General features: G+C 47.4%; 1 protein-coding gene across 2 annotated transcripts in view; it reads left to right on the top strand.

Annotated features, from left to right (window-relative positions):
• Positions 1 to 4991: 4991 nt before the first annotated feature.
• The window catches only part of CASS4 (Cas scaffold protein family member 4), a 37958-nt gene continuing 23108 nt past the window's right edge, over positions 4992 to 19841 (top strand). Inside the window, exon 1 of one of the 2 annotated variants that reach the window (XM_045444161.1) lies at positions 4992 to 5635. In XM_045444161.1, coding sequence (XP_045300117.1) covers positions 5600 to 5635 — 36 coding nt within the window. In that variant the 5' untranslated portion in view covers positions 4992 to 5599. The remainder of the gene's footprint in view (positions 5636 to 19841) is intronic. The other variant, XM_045444160.1, reaches the window with a different exon arrangement.

Below are 19841 nucleotides of genomic sequence, written 5' to 3'. Positions count from 1 at the left end.
AAGTCGGACGCTTAACCAACTGCGCCACTCAGGCGCCCCAAAGGACCAGATACTCTAGAGAGCCCTTTCAATACACACCTGTTTAGAATTTATTTTTAATCTCTAAATAGATGGCTGAGCTAGCAAGAAATTCTCAGGCAGTTCCTGAGAGGCAGAAACAACCAAAAACCACAAATCTAGACCATCAGGACCGATAGGGCATCCAGCTGAACCAAGGGCATTTGTCACTCCCCTGGAGCCTAATGATTTCTGAGCTCTGACCACAAGGTGGGAGCTTTGATCAAGACCTAGAAAGAAAGGTACCCAGAACCCAAAAGGTACCCTCCAAAGGGTAAACTTGCCAAAAGCCCTGCCTCCAGGAAAGAGGACACCTGCCTGCCTGGACGCTGGCTCAGGTTTGTGGGGCAGATCTTAACGAGAATCCCATCTATAAACTATTTGTACGAGTAAGGTGGGAACGACTCACACTACCTATGTGGCTTGGAGAAAAGCAAGCTGAGAATTTAAAGCAACTCCCATTGACGGTGGCCAAAGACACCTGACAGAAAGAAGCCAGCACAAATTAAGGAAGAACACCTCTTTCCCCCAGGCCTCCGTTCTCTCAGATACAGATCTAAGAATCAGGGGTTCATGATCCAGTATGTGAGGAAACAGCCGCCATGATGAGAAGCAGTAGAAACTAGAGTCGCACTTGGAGACTTGGAATTCGCAGACGCACGATACGTGAGTGTGTCCGATATGAAGATCTCAAACAGGACCCAGGACAGAGACTAGGAAGTGACCCGGTGGATTGAAACAACAAAACCTTTGGGAAAATGGTCATTTCTATAGCGTTCATTCTTCATGCCTTTGGCCTTTTTTGGGCGCTTTTCTCCGCCTTCCAACTCACTTGGCGGGCATTCTAATCTGTGAAGCCTCTTTCCCACTCACCCTTTGGTGAATTTACTCTTCGCATTCTGGCTGCTCACCCCACCATGAGGCCTTATCCTGGGGCACCATTTTCTGCCCTGGGTTTTCCGGTGCTCCCTGTTAGCACCCGGCCTTCCCCCCAGCGGCACCTCGACACCTGCAATGTTTCCTTTGCGTCCTGTTTCTCAAGTCTTGCTCTGGTTCCCTTTCCCTCTCAACCTAGGGGTCAAAATTTAGTTTTCTTGGGGTTTTTAAAATTTTTTTTAATGTTTGTTTATTATTGAGAGAGAGAGAGCATGAACATGGGAGGTGCAGAGAGAGGAAGAGACACAGAATCCGAAGCAGGCTCCAGGCTCTGAGCTGCCAGCACAGAGCCCGATGTGGGGCTCAAACTCACGAACCGCGAGACCATGACCTGAGCCGAAGTCGGACGCCCAACCGACTGAGCCACCCAGATGCCCCTCAAAATTTAGGTTATTAAACTGAGTCAGCACGGACAATTACTGGAGCTGTAGAATCCCAGCCTTCCCTGTTTTATCTGTACGTTAGGGAATTTAGCTGAATTTGGTGACAATTGATGAAATTCTACTTCGACGAAAAGAGCTGTATTAGAGGTATCTTCATGAGGTTACAATTTACTGGATTATCAGATGATTTTAAAGCCGTGCAGTCTGACATTTCCTGCCAAGCCTTTAATGATCTGGCTATTCTTCACCTGGTGTCCAGCTGCACTTTAAAAAGGAAGGTATTGGGGTGCCTGGGTGGCTCGGTTAAGCATCAGACTCTTGATCTGGGTTCAGGTCATGATCTCGCAGTTCATGGGATCAAGCTCCGTGTCGGGCTCCACGCTGACAGTGCAGAGCCTGCTTGGGATTCTCCCTCTCCGTCTCTCTCTGTCCCTCCCCCACCCTCAAAATAGATAAACATTAAAAAAAAAAAGTCAGGTACTGAGTGCCTAGCATTCAAAGACTACCGTCAAGGAGCTTGATAGCTAAAGGTTCATGTGAAAACAGTATAAGGCATACCAAACAACAGTCCATGTACAAAAGCAGCCTTCCTTCCTGCGCATTTATTAGGAGCTCTAGGAGTGAAGTGATCAGACGCCCTACGTTTTGAGGAGAAAATCCATCCAAAATACTGTTCTCAGTAGCATTTGTTAAGGGGGAAAAAATTACCTCGTTAGAGTCTCTCGTACTTGGTTCCCTTGAACTCTCTAGTTGTTTCAACCTTCAGTCAGTGGGATATTACGAAAGCCACCCAATTTCCCAGAATAGTGAAATCTTGCAACGTTTGTGCACAGAAGGATGCATTTGCCTTAAGTAAATACGAACGTCTAAGGGCTTTCATTCAGAAAAATGACAGGACAAAACACCAAACTGAGAAGCCAGGCCCTCATTCACAAAATACTACACTAGGTATCCAGGTAGGAGTGAGTCTGTTTCATTTCAGGATCAAATCTATGGCTTTTGTGTCTTCCTTCTTTTTGTTTGTTTGTTTGTTTGTTTGTTTGTTTGTTTGTTTTGTTAGAGCAGTGGGGAGGGAGAAAGATAATTTTTTTTTTTTTTTTTTTTTTTAGCATTTATTTATTTTCGAGAGAGACAGAGAGCAAGCAGGGGAGGGGCAAAGAGGGAGGGAGACAGACTCCAAAGCAGGCTCCAGGCTCTGAGCTGTCAGCACAGAGCCCGATGCGGAGCTCAAACTCACGAACCCTGAGATCATGACCTGATCCAAAGGCGGATGCTTGACCGACTGAGCCATCCAGACGCCCCAGAGAGAGAATTTTAAGCAAGCTCCACACCCAGTGTGGAGCCCAACATGGGCTCAGTCTTATGGCCGTGAGATCATGACCTGAGCCAAAACCAAGAGTGGGACGCTCAACCGACTGAGCCACCTGGGTGCCCCTACATTCTGTTTTTTTAATTTAGGTTTTTCCAAAAAGAAGAGGAGGAGGAGGAGGAGGAAGAAGAAATGCAAATCACAGCATTCCAATCTGCAGAAGAACCACCGTCAGAAGTTTGCCAAGGTGGTGGGAACAGTTCAAACTGGGCCAGGTGTGAAGTCTACCTTTTTTCTAGGAGACTTGAGTCTGGATTCTGCCTCAGTCACATCACTGCATGACCTTAAACAAGTTTGTCCATCCTTTTTTGCTTTCTTTCAAATATATGCAAGAATCAATCATCCAGTAAAACAATGGTTGCCAGGTCCCCAGGGTACAGGGGACTGAGGAGTGACCACCAATGGGTATGGGTTTTCTTTCTAGGGCAATGAAATATTCTCAAATTAGAGAATGGTGATGATTGCACAACCTGAATATACTAAAAGACGCTGAATTGTACTCTTTAGAAGGATGAATTTTGTGGTATGTGAATTATATCTTAATAAAGCTTTAATTTTTTAATTCAATGTCAGCAGCACAGTACAATGAATTTGCATGTAGCCATCACCCAGATTCCCCAATTTGCTACTCATAGCCAATTTTATTTTATCTATACCTCTACCCACTTTCCCCTCTCTTGAGTTATTTTGAAGCAAATCTTGGATTTTTATCCATAAATATCTCCGTATATATCTGTGAAGGATAAGGACTTAAAAAAATTTTTTTTAACATTTATTTATTTTTGAGAGAGAGAGAGAGAGAGAGACAGAGCATGAGCAGGGGAGGGGCAGAGAGAGAGGGAAACACAGAATCAGAAGCAGGCTCCAGGCTCCGAGCTGTCAGCACAGAGCCCGACGCAGGGCTCGAACTCACTGACCGTGAGATCATGACCTGAGCCGAAGTCGGACGCTCAACCGACTGAGCCACCCAGGCGCCCCTGGGACTTTTTGAAACAGAACCATAACATAATAACATCTAAATATACATGGAAGCACCAAGTTTAGGTTAATAGAGTCCCACCCTGGAGACACGAACCTCAGCCTTAGCTCAGTAGTGCCTCCATGTTCCTTACTCGAGATGCTGCCCGGCCCGTGCCCACCAGCACAGAGGCGCAGGTAGGGCCAGAAGAAAGCAGGGGCGAAGAGGCATACCCAAGAAAAATGCCCAGATTCACATTCAATCACATGGAAATCATCTGCCATTTTGTAGAGCCTTTGCCTTACAAATGTGACTAGCTATATGCGTTGCGAGAGTACTGTGTTAACGATTTCTTTGTCTTACCTACAAATAATAAGATAAAGTCCTTCTGCTAGTCCAGACTGTCTGTCATTCATAACTTCAGCCCTTATGACTCATTACTCTTTCCTCTGAATCTGCTTGCTTTCCTTAAATGGAACTTGCTAATTCCATCTATCTTTTTTTTTTTTTTTTTTTTTTTGCATATTCATGGTGTTACAGCTAGGAACTCTCTACCCTGATCTGCCCCCGCCTCTCACATCTTGCCTTCCCCATGAAGACTTCCCTAAATTACTCCCCATCCTCCCGTCTCTGCCTTCCCCTCCTGGGATCTCCACCTTGAACTTGTCACTAAGTCAGTTCGTCCTCATTCTGCGGGGTCACTGTTCCCTCCCTGTGATCTGCTCCCATCTGCAACACGTCAGTTACTCGGCCCCGGAAGTTAACTTCCAACAACGATGCCAATCTAAAACATGGATTGTCTCAGCCAGAAATCAGTCGGCTGTGTCCACAAGTAAACCCTTCCTGGTGCTCAGACTCGTGAGGACTGACTGCTCAGCAGTGGGTGCCACGCAGACCAGGCAGTGAGCACAGCACTTGCAGGCAGGTAGCAACGGGAGACACCACCCGTCGGAGGTGCTACCTGAGGCAGGCTCGGAAGAACGGGTGCCAGTCTGTTTAAATGAAGTAACAACGTGAATGTGCCCCGCAAGGAGTCTGCCTCCCTGTATATGTCTTCCCTCAACGTTGAGGAGGAATTCAGGGAAAGTAGAAAGGCCGAGCAAGCAGTGTTGAGCTGCACGAATTAGCGGTGTGGCTTCAAGTTCAGACGGTGGGTGGATGAGATTTCAGAGATAATAGAATTGTACTGAGAGGTGCTCAGCACGGCCCTGGTACAGAGTCAGCACCCAGGAGATGTTCATGGTGAAGCTTTGTGAGCAAAGACCAGGAGGTGGGGTGGGTATGGGGTGACAGCACGGAGGACTGTGCCTCCGAGGAGAGATGTGCTGGGACCAGGTCCTTTAAGGCATTCCCCTTGACTTGTTTTCTCCCGGCTGTTGGCAGGACAAGTTTAGAAAGCAGGAAGAAAGAAACAGCCACCGTGGTCACAAATTTGTCCTAGTGGCCTCTCATCAGGAAAACGAGCTTGGTGTGTCGGGTGGGAGTTGTTCACAGCGTTTGTGGGATGAGAATGCAGAGCGTTCCTACACCGAGCTTTGAAAGTAGGAACTTCACCCTACAAAGCAGAAGAGTGTTATTTTTTCTTCGTTTGTGGTTTCACATAGCAAATGTGTGACACTCTCTACTTATAGACCAAATGAGATGCCAGGCATCGAAGAGTGAGTGTGGCCTGGATTTCTGTCCCCTCTCCGTCAGCCCTTTCGTTTTACTCTTATCGCGCTTTGCAGAAAGTTTGCCTGCTGGGAGAATCGTTGTGACAATTTCCCGTGTTGTCAGATAGCTCCATAGAATTCAGTTTCTGAGAACCAGCCCAAGGCATGCAGTGACATTGCATAATCCCTCCTCTGAAGCCAGAGATATCAGCCGGAGAGCTCACGGGAGCTGTTTCACACCAGCATGAAGGGAGCAGAGATCATGGACGGCACGCCCAGGGTGAGTGACGGGGGGCCGTTCGGATGGGCAGTTCACCAAACAACCAGTTATGGTTAAGGACAATGACTGACTTTAGTTCCAAGTTTCTAATGAAGTCGAAGGGTGAATACTAGTAACATGTAGGTTGGAGATGGAAAAGTTTACTAGAAGTCTAAGTGTGGAAAAGAGGGGTGCTCCAAAGCCCCTGACCAGTTGGATTCAGAGATGGATGAAAGTTACTTCTCGCAGAAACCAGTTCATGGGGTTGAGAACACAATCCATCCCTTTGTGTCCGCTCAGCTTCCAAACAGCTTTCCCAGCAAGATGCGGGTCTTGGCCTCAGCTCACCCTGACCTCTCCTCTCCCTGGACCCTGCAAACACTTAGTGTCACTCCCAGGTTGATTCTGTGCTCCTTCCCAAGAGCAGAGTGCTGATCTGGCTTCGGCCTCCCCTGCTGAGTCCACAGGGGGCATTCTGCATGCCATTTCCCGGTAATTTTTGTACTGGTACATGTGAGTGGGGCTCAGGTCTGTGGCATGAATCAAAAAAGATTCGCTGTCTAGAACATTGTAATGGCTGCTTAAAAAGAAAAATGGCTCAGACACAAAGAAAATAAAGCTCAGGGATTATCTTGCTAGACCTTTTTTAAACCTTCAGTCGTGCAGGAAAGAAAATGAAACAATTACTAAATGGGAAGCTTGTTTATATGAATTAAATATATGCTATTGATTATTAAAGTAATACTAATGTATGTCACTAGTGGAATTTATGGCTGAGTAACCCATGACCGCCTCTCTTGTATGGATTGTGTGTAAATATCGAAGCTACCCTAGAATTTTGTGCCCACTTTTTTTTTCTTTGAAAAATGTTTAAACCATTGGAAAACTGGCCGGGGGGGGGGGGGGAAGTAATTCAGTAAACCCCTGTATATCCTTCACCAAGTTTCAGTGATTCCTGGCACTTTGTCACATTTGTCTGCATCTATTTGTGTATATTTACACACACACACACACACACACACACACACACACACACTTTGTTGTTGCTGTTGCTAAGCCATTTGAAAACAAATTGTAGGCATAATGACCCTTCACCCCCCCTCCCAAAACATCAACATGTGTCTCCTAAAAACAAGGACGTTCTTGTACACAACTCCAATATGATCACACACAAGAAAATTTAATATTGAATTAATAATGTCCTTCTAACAATCAGTCCACATAAAGGCAGTAAGTACTTGGGCAAGAACTCACGTCTTCAACTCCTAGTCCACAGGCAACCTCAGCAGAGGGTTTCTTGGGCACCCCTACAGAACGGTCGACGCCCATGTGAGATAATACACTGTTTAAAAGGCTTTATACAAATGGGAACAGTAACTGATCCATTGTCGAGCTTCTTGCCTTTCACAATTAACAATACGTATTAGAGTTCCATTTGTTTTAGCACAGTTGATCTCCTTGATTATTGTTCATTAATTCTCTTTGATCAAAGGGTCACACAATGCTGTCAGGGGTCATAGCACGTAACTGGTTCTCTGCTTTGGTGCATTTTGCTTTGAAGCACCTTCATGTTCAGCCAAGGGGACCCAGAGCACCTCTCGTACCTTGAAGGTGGCCTGGGGACAGTGGGTGGTGACCAGCGACTGCCCTGTCACGCCGTCCCGTGGTGCTGCTGCTTTTTGTCACCCGATGGTTTCATGTTGGTAGAGCATTCACCTTTGTGTAGTTGTCTGCTTTTCACGAGGTTTTCCTTAATGTCTTATAAAACCAAGAGAAAACTGAAAACTAAACGTGCTGATACTAGTGATAAGAAATGCTGGGCTCACACAGTACGGTTGCAACAGACGTAGAAGTCCTCATGTGTGGCAAAGTGGTCCGTCTAACACCTCATCTGTTGACTTACTGGACTGTAGCTGATTGATTCCCTGTTCAACTCCATTCAAGAAAGTCAAGTCTAAAAGACAGGGTGCATGAGTGATTTTATTACATGTAAATCTTTGTTTGGGATTCTGGGCAGTTTCAAAAAGTGCCTCATTTATGAAAATGGAGCCTGCATGTACTTTAGCGATGCAGTCCCATTTGTTACAAATTGTGTTGACTTCTGAATATGCATGTGTGTGTGCACATGTGTGCAGATGAATACACACCATTAGAAGTGATGTTGAAATTAGCACCTTTGTCTCACTGGGGTACGTGTCCAGGAACTGAAGGAGAATCACAGAGTCAGATAAGCATGGTATTTGTTTTCCTTCGCTTTCTGAGAATTTCTGAAATGGTATTCTATTTTATTATTTTTTTAATGTTAATTTTGGAAAGAGAGAGAGAGCGAGCGCAAGTGGGGGAGGGGCAGAGAGAGGGAGACAGAGGATCCCGGCTGGTCTCGGCACTGATGACAGAGAGCCTGATGCAGGGCTCAAACTCACCAACCTCAAGATCATGACCTGAGCTGAAGTCAGATGCTTAACCAACTGAGCCACCCTGAAATTCTCTTTTAGACCTACTTTCTGAAGGTATTTTCTCTACAAGCTGCACTTTCTTTCGTAAACGTGACGGCGTGCTCACTTGCTTTTCTGAAGGGAGTTTTCAAACAAGTGTCTGTCCCCTCATTACTAAAGGGTGGATGTCCAGAGAATTGATCAAAATAATATTTATTTTTTAAAAATTTTTTTTAACGTTTATTTATTTTTGGGACAGAGAGGGACAGAGCATGAACAGGGGAGGGGCAGAGAGAGAGGGAGACACAGAATCAGAAGCAGGCTCCAGGCTCCGAGCCGTCAGCCCAGAGCCTGACGTGGGGCTCGAACTCACGGACCGCGAGACCGCGACCTGAGCTGAAGTCGGATGCTTAACCGACTGAGCCACCCAGGCGCCCCAATATTTATGTTTTAAGCACATTTAAATACTCTCAGATATTCTTAACAGTTCAGATTCAGCCTCGATTAAAGAGCAAACACCCGCTGGCTGTCTTACATCCCAATCCTGGGGGTAGTGGTCGTAGAGCCCCTCAAGGAGGGTCGCGGTAAAGACTTAGAGGTAAAGGCGCCAAAATTCTTAGACTCTGACAGACCCAATGGTGATGTGTCTCCCAGGGGTGCAGGCTGCACTTACTTCCGGGCAAGAGCGCTCAGGACCTCGGGACCTTGTTTGTGGGTGGGGAGTAATCACAGGTTCTCCTTGTGCCTCTAGCACCTCTGAATGGGAAGTAAGACACTTTAACTCAGTCTCTGTGGAAGAAGGGCAAGAGGGAATGTAGGTGGAGAACTTACCGGGGCCACGAGGCGTGCCCGACCCCCTCCCCACAGCCCCCCACCACACTGCCCGCCCCTTCCCCTGCCTGGGAACATTCATGTAGGGGCGTTGGGTCCCGTGCGTCCTCCCCACCAGCATCTTCCACACTCGCTCACTCGCTCACTCGCTCACTCACACGCTTGCTCAAGGCCTTTCTGGACCGCCCATCCAATCGCCTCCCACACCTTCCCTGGTCTTTCTCATTCTCCGCCTCGTCTTCATTTATCAACATCTGAAATCATCTTTCTCAATCATTTGTCCCTTTTATCATCATGTGTCTTCCCCTCTGGAGAGTCAGCTCCTCCAGGGACAGAGCTGGGCTTTCTTATTCAGGGCTGCGTCTCCAGTGCTACGGCAGTGCCTGCACTTAGTAGATGCCCAATAAACACCTGGAGTGTGTGTGAATGAATGGGAGGTCACGGAGAGTGCAGATAGAGCTCTTGTGACATCGCCCTGCCCTGCCACAAGGTCAGACACGGCACTTCCTAGTCGTCACACCCCTGGGAACCGAGGCTGCCCGGCTCTAAGCTCCCTAACCCCTACCTGGCCCCGACCTGAGCCACTCAGCCTAGATTCTCGGGAACTGGCCCCCTTCCAGCTCCCATGGTCAGATGTTGCCTTAGATCTAAACCTTTGCAGCTGAGGTCAAGGTCACAAGGACCCGTGGCCTCCCTCTGACCGTGTGCAGCAATTCCATTGCTTCACCTGCCACACAAAACAAAAGAGCCCAGACACCACAGCCAGCTTGAAAACACAATTCACTGCCCATTGTTTAGCCATCCATCCGGCATGTAGTTATTGGGCCCTGGGGTTCAGATGATCAACACATTGCTGATATTTTAGTGGAGTCAGAAAGTTAGTAAATGAGTAAATGGACACCATGATTTCAGATGGTGACGACTGCCATGAAGAAAAATAAAACAAGGTGATCTGATAGAGGTGATGGACAGAAAGGGCCTCTCTGGAGTCCTGAATGATGACAGAAGCATTCAGGGCAGAAGAAACAGCAAATGCAAAGGCCCTGTGGCAGGAATGAATTCAGCGTTGTGGAGTGTCCACAGAAAGGCCAGTGTTGTTGGAGCAGAAGGACCAAGGGAAAGAGTGGGCAGAAATGAGATCAACGGGGTAAGCAGGATCCCGTTCACATAGGACCTTGTCAGTCCTGTAAGAAGTTCGAACTGCATTCGAACTGCAAAGGAAGCCACTGGCCTATTTAAAGCAGGAGATGACATGGTCCGGTTTATGTTTTACGAGATCACTCTGGCTGCTACACAACAAAGGGAATGTTGGCAAGGAAGAGCAGAAAGAGGGGGATAAACCAGGGGAGCAGGGTGGTGGCCTCTCTTTCCATTTTATTTATTTATTAAAAAAAATTTTTTTTTAACATTTATTTATCTTTGAGAGACAGAGAAAGGCAGAGCATGAGCAGGGGAGGGGGAGAGAGAGAGATATAGAATCTGAAGCCGGCTCCAGGCTCTGAGCTGTCAGCACAGATCCCGACATGGGGCTTGAACTCGCAAACCGCGAGATCATGACCTGAGCCAAAGTTGGATGCTCAACCAACTGAGCCACCCAGGCGCCCCCCCCCTTTTATTTTTTAATTTATTTTTTAACACTTATTTAACTCTTAACATTTTAGATGCCACCATGGTGTTCTCAATGGACACGGACAAGAATCACTTGCCCTGACTTTCAGAAAAAAAAAAAAAAGAGAGAGAAACTTTCGACATTTGAAACTGGCAGGAGATGTAAACAGAAAGAATAGTAAATAAAGGTGTAAATGGTTTTATTGAACTACATGTGCTATACATACACCTTTTTCTTTTTTTGGAAACTGACGTTTGTTTTCTACCAACCCTAGTTCTATTTTCTGTTGAGACAATATACCTTTCATTCATCCAACAAATATCGAGTGCCCGCTTTGCACCAGGCACCATTCTAAATGCCACAAAGAACACAAATGTCCAGGTCCCTTTCTCAATAAAATAAACTGTCATTTTAGTTAATAAAAATGTAATATAAAATAGAATATATAATATAACATGTAATGTAAAAATAGAATATAATATAATAACACCATATTACCACTCCTGTTTAAAAACTTTTATTCTCTTAATGTTTTATTTGCTATAGAGCTCACTACTAAAAAAAAAAAATAAGAACTAAACAGAATACCATCACGATCCCAGAATTTACCAGACTATTCGAAGGAAAGTGGCCTACATGGTAATCGAATGGGGAAGCAGCCGTAGAAACAGAACATGGTCATTTTGGAAATAGAATGACTAAGGGAGGAAATGACAAGTTCTTGGAGAGGAAATAACTTCAAAGGAGGAAGGTGGGGGGCTGGTAGAAAACTTGCCATACAAGTGATATTCGACTGCCCCAGCATGAGCTGTGAAAAAGGGGAAATAAATAGTTTAGGAACCATTTCCAAATGTATGCTCATAAGCCATCTGTGTATTCGATTGGAGGGCCCTGTGTCCACACCATGAGGACAGAGCCAGTGGCAAGAAGGCAATATGTCCCGCGCCTGCAACAGCAGCTCGGCTCATGAGTTACTGAACACACAGAATTGTTCTTTTTTTCCCTTTAAAGTGTTGCTTCTCCTGAGAATCAAGAGCAGCTTCTGTGACGCACCTATCACAGGCAGTCTGTCATTTGGGGAGACGAGCAAACAAGGAATCAGATGAGAAAGCAGCAGGGACCTTCCTCCCTTGGAGATGTTTGCCCTCTGGTTAATGAAAAGTCCCAAGGGCTTCGTGGGATGTTCCCTCCGCTTCAGAATTTCAACTCGCTCCGAGGTTGAAAGAACGCGAGAGTCAGTTGCAGATGGCGAGTACTTGAAGTTGCTTTTTTCCTACGCGAATGTTGCCCAGAGTGGGGAGATCAACAAGCACTGTGAGATCAAGGGCCAGTTACACACACCTGTCTCTAATGTTCTGCGTACTCTCCTAAGACTTTTTTAATTAAAAAACTTTTTTTAATTTTTTAAATGTTTATTTTCGAGACAGAGAGAGAGAGAGAGAGAGCAGGAGTGGTGGAGAGGCAGAGAGAGGGGGAGACACAGAATCCAAAGCAGGCTCCAGGCTCTGAGCTGTCAGCACAGAGCCCGACGTGGGGCTCGAACCCGTGAACTGTGAGACCATGACCTGAGCCTAAGTCGGCCGTTTAACTGACTGAGCCACCCAGGCACCCCTTAAGTTTATTTATTGAGAGAGAGGAAGAGAGAGAGAGAGAGAGTGAGCACAAGCAGGGGAGGGCAGAGAGAGAGACGGAGAGAGAGAATCCCAAGCAGGCCCCATGCTGTCGGCGAGGAGCCTGACGAGGGGCTCGAACTCATGAACTGTGAGATTATGCCTTGAGCTGAAACCAAGAGTGGGACACTTAACCCACTGAGCCACCCAGGTGCCCCTAGATAATGCATTTTAATGTGCATCAGAAAAAACTAAGAGGGGCGCCTGGGTGGCTCAGTCGGTTAAGCACCTGACTTTGGCTCAGGTCTGGATCTCACGGTTCGCGGGCTCAAGCTCCGCATCAGGCTCTGTGCTGACAGCTCAGAGCCTGGAACCTGCTTCAGATTCTGTCTCCCCCTCTCTCCCTCTGCCCCTGCCCTGCTCATGCTCTGTCTCTCTCTGACTCAAAAATAAATATTTTCAAAAATTGAAAAAGGAAAAACTAAGACTTCTTCATTGAACGTACTTCTATAGGTAATATTGCTTAGGGAGAGTTGTTTTTAATCGGCTTAATTTGACACGTGACTTGAGTAAAACTCTGTACTGGTGGCCCGTGGATGTGACGTGCTGTGAACAGGCGCGAGGCCAAAGGAGTGCAGTCTTAGACGAAGCTTCCTCCTCATCCGAGGTCGCACAGTGGCTGGGGACCAATCGAACAGCACAAAACACCTTTTGTATCTCCCCTGCCTTTCCTCTTCGTTTCCCTCCAAAAAAAGAGAGAAAGGAGGAGGAGAGGAAAGGAAGCTAAGAAGGAAAGGACCCTACCTGTGATGTTCTTGCCCCCGCCCTCCTTCCTGGGGTGACAGAGAAGTATCCGGAAAGAAATCATGCAGGGGGCGAGGTGTTGCAGCCACTCGGGAACCCTGCACGGCCACCCCACTTTCAGGTGAGGTTAGGGAGGCCCCGAGAAGTTCCTAGTTTCTCACTCTCCTCCATCGATGAGCTTCTCACAAGCTGGGACTGAGCCTCAACCACTCCCAGAAGCTGCTTCCAACTTCTCCTTTTTCCAAACTAGGTATTGTAAACGATAAGTCAGGGACGCGGCTGGTCAGGAGCGAGCTTGGAGGTGGTGGAGGGGACACGGCCAGGAATACAGATGCCGGATCTCCAGGGCACAACCAGCTGTAGAACGCAGTCTGGTACAACATGCACCTGTCTTGGGCCAGATCTCAATTACTACAAGGCTTGGTTGATCAAATGTTGCAGCATTTCAATCCTGAGCTTGGATCAAGGGAACCTCGTGCACCGCTCTCCCCAGCACGCATTATCAAACATACAGTAGGTGCTTAATAAAGAATCATCTGAGCGCCTGGGTGGTTCAGTCGGTTGAGTGTCCAACTCTTTTTTTTTTTTTTAAGCTTATTTATTTATTTTGAGAGAGAGGGGGAGAGAGCGTGAGCCGAGGAGGGGCAGAGACATAGGAAGAGATTAAGAATCCATAGGGAGAGAATTAAGTTGAGTGTCCGACTTCATCTCAGGTCACGATGTCACGGTCCGTGAGTTCGAGCCCCGCGTCGGGCTCTGTGCTGCCAGAGCCTGGAGCCTGCTCCGGATTCTGTCTCTCCCTCTTTCTCTCTGCTCCTCCCCTGCTCACACTCTGTATCTCTCTCTCTCTCTCTCTCAAAAATAAACATTAAAAACAAAACAAAAAAAAGAATCCCAAGCAGGCTCCGATGCAGGGCTCGATCTCACAAACTGCAAGACCATGACCCGAGCTGAAATCAAAATCCAGATGCTTAACTGACCGAGCCACCCAGGCACCCTCCAACTCTTGATTTTGACTCAGGTCATGATCTCATGGTCATGAGATCGAGCCCCACATCAGGCTCTGAGCTGAGTGTGGAGCCTGCTTGAGATTCTCTTTCTGTCTCTCTCTCCCTCTGCCCCTTTCTTCAGCTCGCATGGCCTCTCTCTCTCTAAAATAAAGTAAAATATATCTTAAAAAATAATGATAATTGTCAAATTAATAAAGCACTAACAGTGAGTTCTAATAAGGTTCCCATGAATAGGGGAAGTTGACTCAAACATGTTGATCTGGCCAAGACCCAAACCTATTGGAAAACCACGGTATTCAGACATCAGGGAAGAAAACATTTCACTTCCACCGAGTGGCTTTGGAATTTTTTCTGGCCACAATCGCTTCCTCAAAGTCTCATTATTGGGTGATGTACGGAGGTCCTGTGATGAGTGGCTTCTTCATCTGAACCATCAGGAAGAATTCGAAGCTGGAGGGGTCAGAGTTCGATGCGTCTACAGAGAAATCACTTATACCTTTGTGCTTGTTCACAGACACCGCCGTCATCCCGGGCCACCGGGCCATTTTCATGGGCATTAGGAAGACAAGGAATCATTCTTTAAGTTTTTCTTTTTCGCTCGTATATTTTCTCATGTCCAAGTTCACCAGGGTTATTCCCTTCTTTGTCCCCGGTGCCTATAGATACACCCACCATAGTGGCTATTTGCACCCAGAAGGATGGGAGGGAACCAGGGAGCAGATCAAGGGAATGCGTTGGGTGGCCGGCCCCATCCGCACCCAAGGCTGTCGGGTCCAGCCCAGACCTGCTCGCAGGAACAGCTGTGAAAAGAGCACTATTCACCGCCAAGTGTTTTAGACCCACACCAGTCGGCACTCCGGCACAAACTGCTACAGAAGACCCTCCCTTCCCAAGTGGCTTCTGCCGGTGTTTTCCAGGACACGGAATGGTCACCTTTAAACACAATCTCCTTAAAGAATCAAGGTGAAAGTGAATATGAGTATCTGAGTTCCTCTCTGCTGGCCTCCATTTCTTTGCAACTCTAACCACGCGAAGGGGGCCGTGACGTGTTATTTCAAATGTTCCCCCCAAGTTAGGGAAGCCCGGAAGGACAGTCCTCCGATAGCTGTCGCACCGGTGGGAGTAACTGAAAGGTGCTCTGTGTCCCGTGTTTTGAAACCAAAAAGAGAGAATTTACATTTTGTTTAAAAAGCTGTATTCTGCTCGGTTAATTTTTTTAAGCTTCCGTGTTCCTCTAAATATAAAGGTAATGGGGGGGGGGGGGGAGAAGTGCGTTTCGGTATCTCACGTTCAGTTAAATGACCTCGGATCCCTTTCTCCACATCCTGGAGCCTCTACATTCGAGAACTTGTCCACTTGTACAGAGGGGTTGCTCGGGCCGAAGCTCTCTGATTTCCCTGGCCTCCCCGGCAGACAACAGCAGCTTCTCCTCAGCCTTCTCTCCTTTACCCACTTGGCTAAGTCTTTAAAAACCAGCTTCAAGAGAATCAACCCTTCCTTATGTCGCAGGATGATGCAAGAAATCACTCAGCTGTCACTTCGTTAAAAAAACAAGCAAACAAAAAAAGCCCGAATATTTCCGAGACCGGAATGCAGATGACTGAACCAGAGCTGTCTCGGGCTCTACGATACCACAAATGAATTCTCTCACTACATTAGGCATGACAAGTGGAAGGATATTATTAACTGGGCGCCGTTGCAAATCTCAGGGCAAGTTCTGATTACGAAATGCACCATTTTGCTATCTTCTGTGACTCTTAGTTCCCTAAACCTGGCAGATCTGTACTTGGAAACGTAAACGTTGCTGTGGAAAGCTATTGAAATCCACGAGGGAAGACAAAAGTTAAGGCAACAGCCTCTTTCGCGGACAATTGTTTTAAAGAGGGATTCTTTTTTTTTTTTTTTTAAGTTCATTTATTTATTTTGAGAGGGGGAGAGAGAGAGCACAAGCAGGGGAGGGGCAGAGAGAGAGGGCAGGGGGGAGAGAGAATCCCAAGCAGGCTCTTGGTTTACAAAATTCTAACTGTACCGAGGGGCGTGGGTTGCAAGCATGTTTTCCTTTAATCCCAAACCTCTATAATTTCCTGGGCTCTGGTTCCTCCGGCCAGAGGGAAAGCCCCAACCAACAACTTATGTCATCTTCCAGAAAGATGCTATCCTCACAACAGCATAAATGGGGACATACCATATGCACAGTTGGTCATCCTGATTAAATTAATACTGCATTTTGGAGATTGTTCCATTTCAACTCACATACACTCTACCTCATTATTTTTAATAGCTGTAGAGTATTCCATTATAAAAGTATATCATTATGTACCAGTAATGACAGTCAAGCTATTTCCTAAATTTTTTTTTAAGTTTATTTATTTATCTTGAGAGACGGAGGGTGAGCAGGGGACGGGCAGAGAGAGAGAGAGAGAGCGGGAGAAAGAGAATCCCAAGCAGGCTCCATGATGACATGACATGGGGCTCGATCCCACGAACCGTGAGATCATGACCTGAGCGGAAATCGAGTCGGACGCTTAACCGACTGAGCCACCCAGGTGCCCCTAAGCTAGTTTCTGAATTCTTAGGGCAGGATCTAATTCTGATAAATGGCCACACAACTTACACAACTGAGTTAAAATGTAGTTATCAGCTTACCATTCCTCTCCCCGGGGCACACTCTGTCATTCGCTGCTCTGTGAAAATGCACTTGCCAACTGGTGGAGTCGGTACCAAGCTCTGCGATTTGTGGGCCAAAAAGGCAGACTCCAGGGTCAAAACTGCCTGTGTTCCATTCTTGGTTCTGTTCCTTGCCCTCTGAGCAACCTTACGCTACTCAATCACGCTCTCTGTGCCTTAGTTTTCCCATCTCTCCAACACTAATCGCGGTAACTGCTTCATGGGACGGTGAATATCAAGGGAGATCATCAAGGCTAATTACTTACCGCAGAGCCTGGTGCAGATGTTGAAAAAGTGTCGGCTACCCCATCTATGAGCCATTGGCTAAGTCGTAAACTATGACGGTAACAAGATGCCTGACTCAATATGCGTCCGGAAGATTAAAGGGGGGGGGGGGGGGCGCCTGGGTGGCTCGGTCGGTTTAGCGGTTAAGCATCCGACTTGGACTCAGGTCATGATCTCACGGTCCTCAAGTTCAGGCCCCAGGTCGGGCTCTGTGCTGACAGCCCAGAACCTGGAGTCTGTTTCAGGTTCTGTGTCTTCCTCTCTCTCTGCCTCTCCCCTGCTCGCACTCTGTCTCCTTCGCAAATAAATAAACATTAAAAAAGAAGAAGAAGATTAAAGGGGATTTTTTCTTTGATCAATTACAGGAAATTACTATTAGCTGACACGCCATGTGTAAGAAGAAGGCTGCATTGTTGTGTAGGGTTTGCAAACTGGGAATCCTTTCCAGACCATCTCTGCTGTAACTCCTTACGAGCCTGTCTACCCTCTCTCCTCTTTCCAGAGGTTACCTCACAGAATGATGTCGCCCATCAACACCTCTCACAGGAGTATCATAAAGATACTTTGTTTCTTCCTCAGGATTGTCCTTCTTCCTCTGTCCTTCTTCCCTTTTTGGAGAGTGTGGGTGGGAAAATGGAGGTGGTAAGGGGATTTTGCTTACGCTCTTGGAAACTTTTTTTTTTTTTTTTAACATAAGTGCTTTTAAAAATGATGGAAAATAAACAGGCACAAACCAACCCACAGCCCCGGTTCTCTCTGCTTTGATCTCTCCAAGCCTGTCTGTGTAGTTACATAGTGCGAAACACTTCCGTTTCATCCAAGGAGAGACGGTTGTCTCTAACAAGGATCAAAGCGCTTTGCTCTGCTCTGGGTCTACATCTGAGTTTCCGAGTCTGGGCTCAGCTGCGCTGTAAAGATATACAAGAGAAACTTTCACTGATGTGAAAGTCAAAGCTCCCACATCCAGGGAAAGCCTTTGTGAACTTCAGGGATTCATACTTTCCATATGTCAAAAGCTTTGAAATATATACACTGTATGCTTTTTTAAAGAGATTGTGGTTTATGTGTTACTATGCTCTCCGGATCCTCAGAGGGGAAGTAGGAACAATTCTGCCACCTTCTCCTAAAGAATTCTTGGAAACAAGTCATAGAACCTATGAGAAAGAAGCTAAAATGCTAAATGTGGACATTTTTCAAAGAAGGATTTTAGTAGAAGACAGGTGCCCATCTTACGAGCAATGAGGTTCTATGACATTGTAAGAGCAGGGGTCCAACCGTCACTCGCTGCTCAGGGTTCCTGCCTCATGTACCGTCTCTATCGTTGTGTGGGGCACTCACTTATTTATTGCTTCCTGCTGTGAGCTGGTGACCTTGTGGTACGATTTATGTTCCCAAGGGAATGATGATATGCCGGCTACTTTGAAAGAAACCATCTCGGGGTCTCTTGTATCCCCGGCTGCGAACTTTTTAATTTTAGGAATACAGGAGTCCAGAGGGTGGGGATAGCGCTTGTATCAGCTGTGATGCTGATCTGACCCTTGTGAGGGGGGTGGGGAGGAGGAGGCAAGCAGGAAAGGGCAGAGAGACAGAGTCTCAAGTTGCGAGCAGGTGGCTGTTAGTCTTGGCTATAACATGACCGGGCAGGGTGGGGGGCCGGGGTGATTCAGGGCAGATCACCTGTTAAGAGGAGCCCTGCGCTGAGTCAAAATGCTCTAGCCTCCTGCCCATGAACTTTGGCTTCGCAAAGGAAAACAGTGTGGGGCCTCTAAGACCCCAGCAGCGGGCTGGACTCAGCCCCAGAGCGTGTCATGTGGCCCAAGAAGTTATATTCTAAAATCTGTGTGAGCGTGCCAGTCTCCAGCACTCGGCCTGCCTCACTCACACCCACTCCTGCGATCATGCGAGCCTGCTGCAGCCTAGGGATGTCTTTCAAGCACCTGCTTCTGAAAGTACATGCATGTACACTTTAGCGGATCAGAGCAAGAGGTTGACTTGGATTTGGAGAGGCCATTCGGGCTCAGGAGTCAGGCACGCTTGAGTTTGACTCCCCTCTGCCACCGCGGGCTGCTGGGTGACCCGAGGCAGGTCGTGTGATCGCTCCCGGTCTCAGGCACACGCCGCTCTGAAATGAGGTAAACCCGAAGACGGCATCTCCCAGGGTCCCCCGTCCTGCCCTGGCGCTCCGAGTTTCTGCCGCTTCGCTCTTCCGAGCGAACTAAAGAAAATAAAAATGGAGAGCAGAGCAGAAAGGCAAGCCGGGCTCTTGCAGGGTGTCAAGCTGTGCCCGCCTTCCTGGTCCAGAGAGGGATGAAGCATAGAAATGAAGCTTCAGCAGGTGGCATCTCTGTAGTCTCATCTCAACTGGTTCCGCTTAGACTGGTCGCTGCTGCTGCTGCTGCCTCTCTACGCCTCTGCAGAAGACAGAGAGCACAAGCACCAACCGTCTCCATCTGCTTCTTATTTTCCCCGGCCCATACCGCGTCCCTCCTCCCTTCTCCGGCACTTGTGATCCTGCCCTGTTTTCAAGACTCGCCTCAAAGACCGCCTGCCATCCTTCACTACCTCCTCCCTACAGCTATCCTAAATCCAGCCTGCCCCCCATCTCCCACCCGGACTGGGTGACTGGCTTCGATGAGGCTCTTTGGCCTCCCCGAGGCCCCCCACCAATCCCTTTCACCCAGCTAGCAGATATATAGGCAGGAGCCAATAGGGAATCAAGCCCCACATCCCTTGTTTACTTCTCTCCAGCCAGTTCATCTTTCAGTTCCTCCGGCCCACCACACACACACACACACACACACACACACACACTCCGTCACCCAGCCCTCACACATTTCTCTTCCCCTGCCTCGATGATCGTCCCCCCCCCGTCGAGATCTGACTAACTCCTACCCACCCCCAGAGCACGCCCCCCTTTCTCCCTACCCCAATAATATTTCTCACCACTTCCTGTATTTTCCATCATTGCCCTTAAGA

This window comes from Leopardus geoffroyi, chromosome A3, assembly GCF_018350155.1.
Source record: "Leopardus geoffroyi isolate Oge1 chromosome A3, O.geoffroyi_Oge1_pat1.0, whole genome shotgun sequence".
Classification (NCBI taxonomy): domain Eukaryota; kingdom Metazoa; phylum Chordata; class Mammalia; order Carnivora; family Felidae; genus Leopardus; species Leopardus geoffroyi.
The sequence above is the reverse complement of the archived record's forward strand: the minus strand, read 5'-3'. Positions and strand labels throughout refer to the sequence as shown.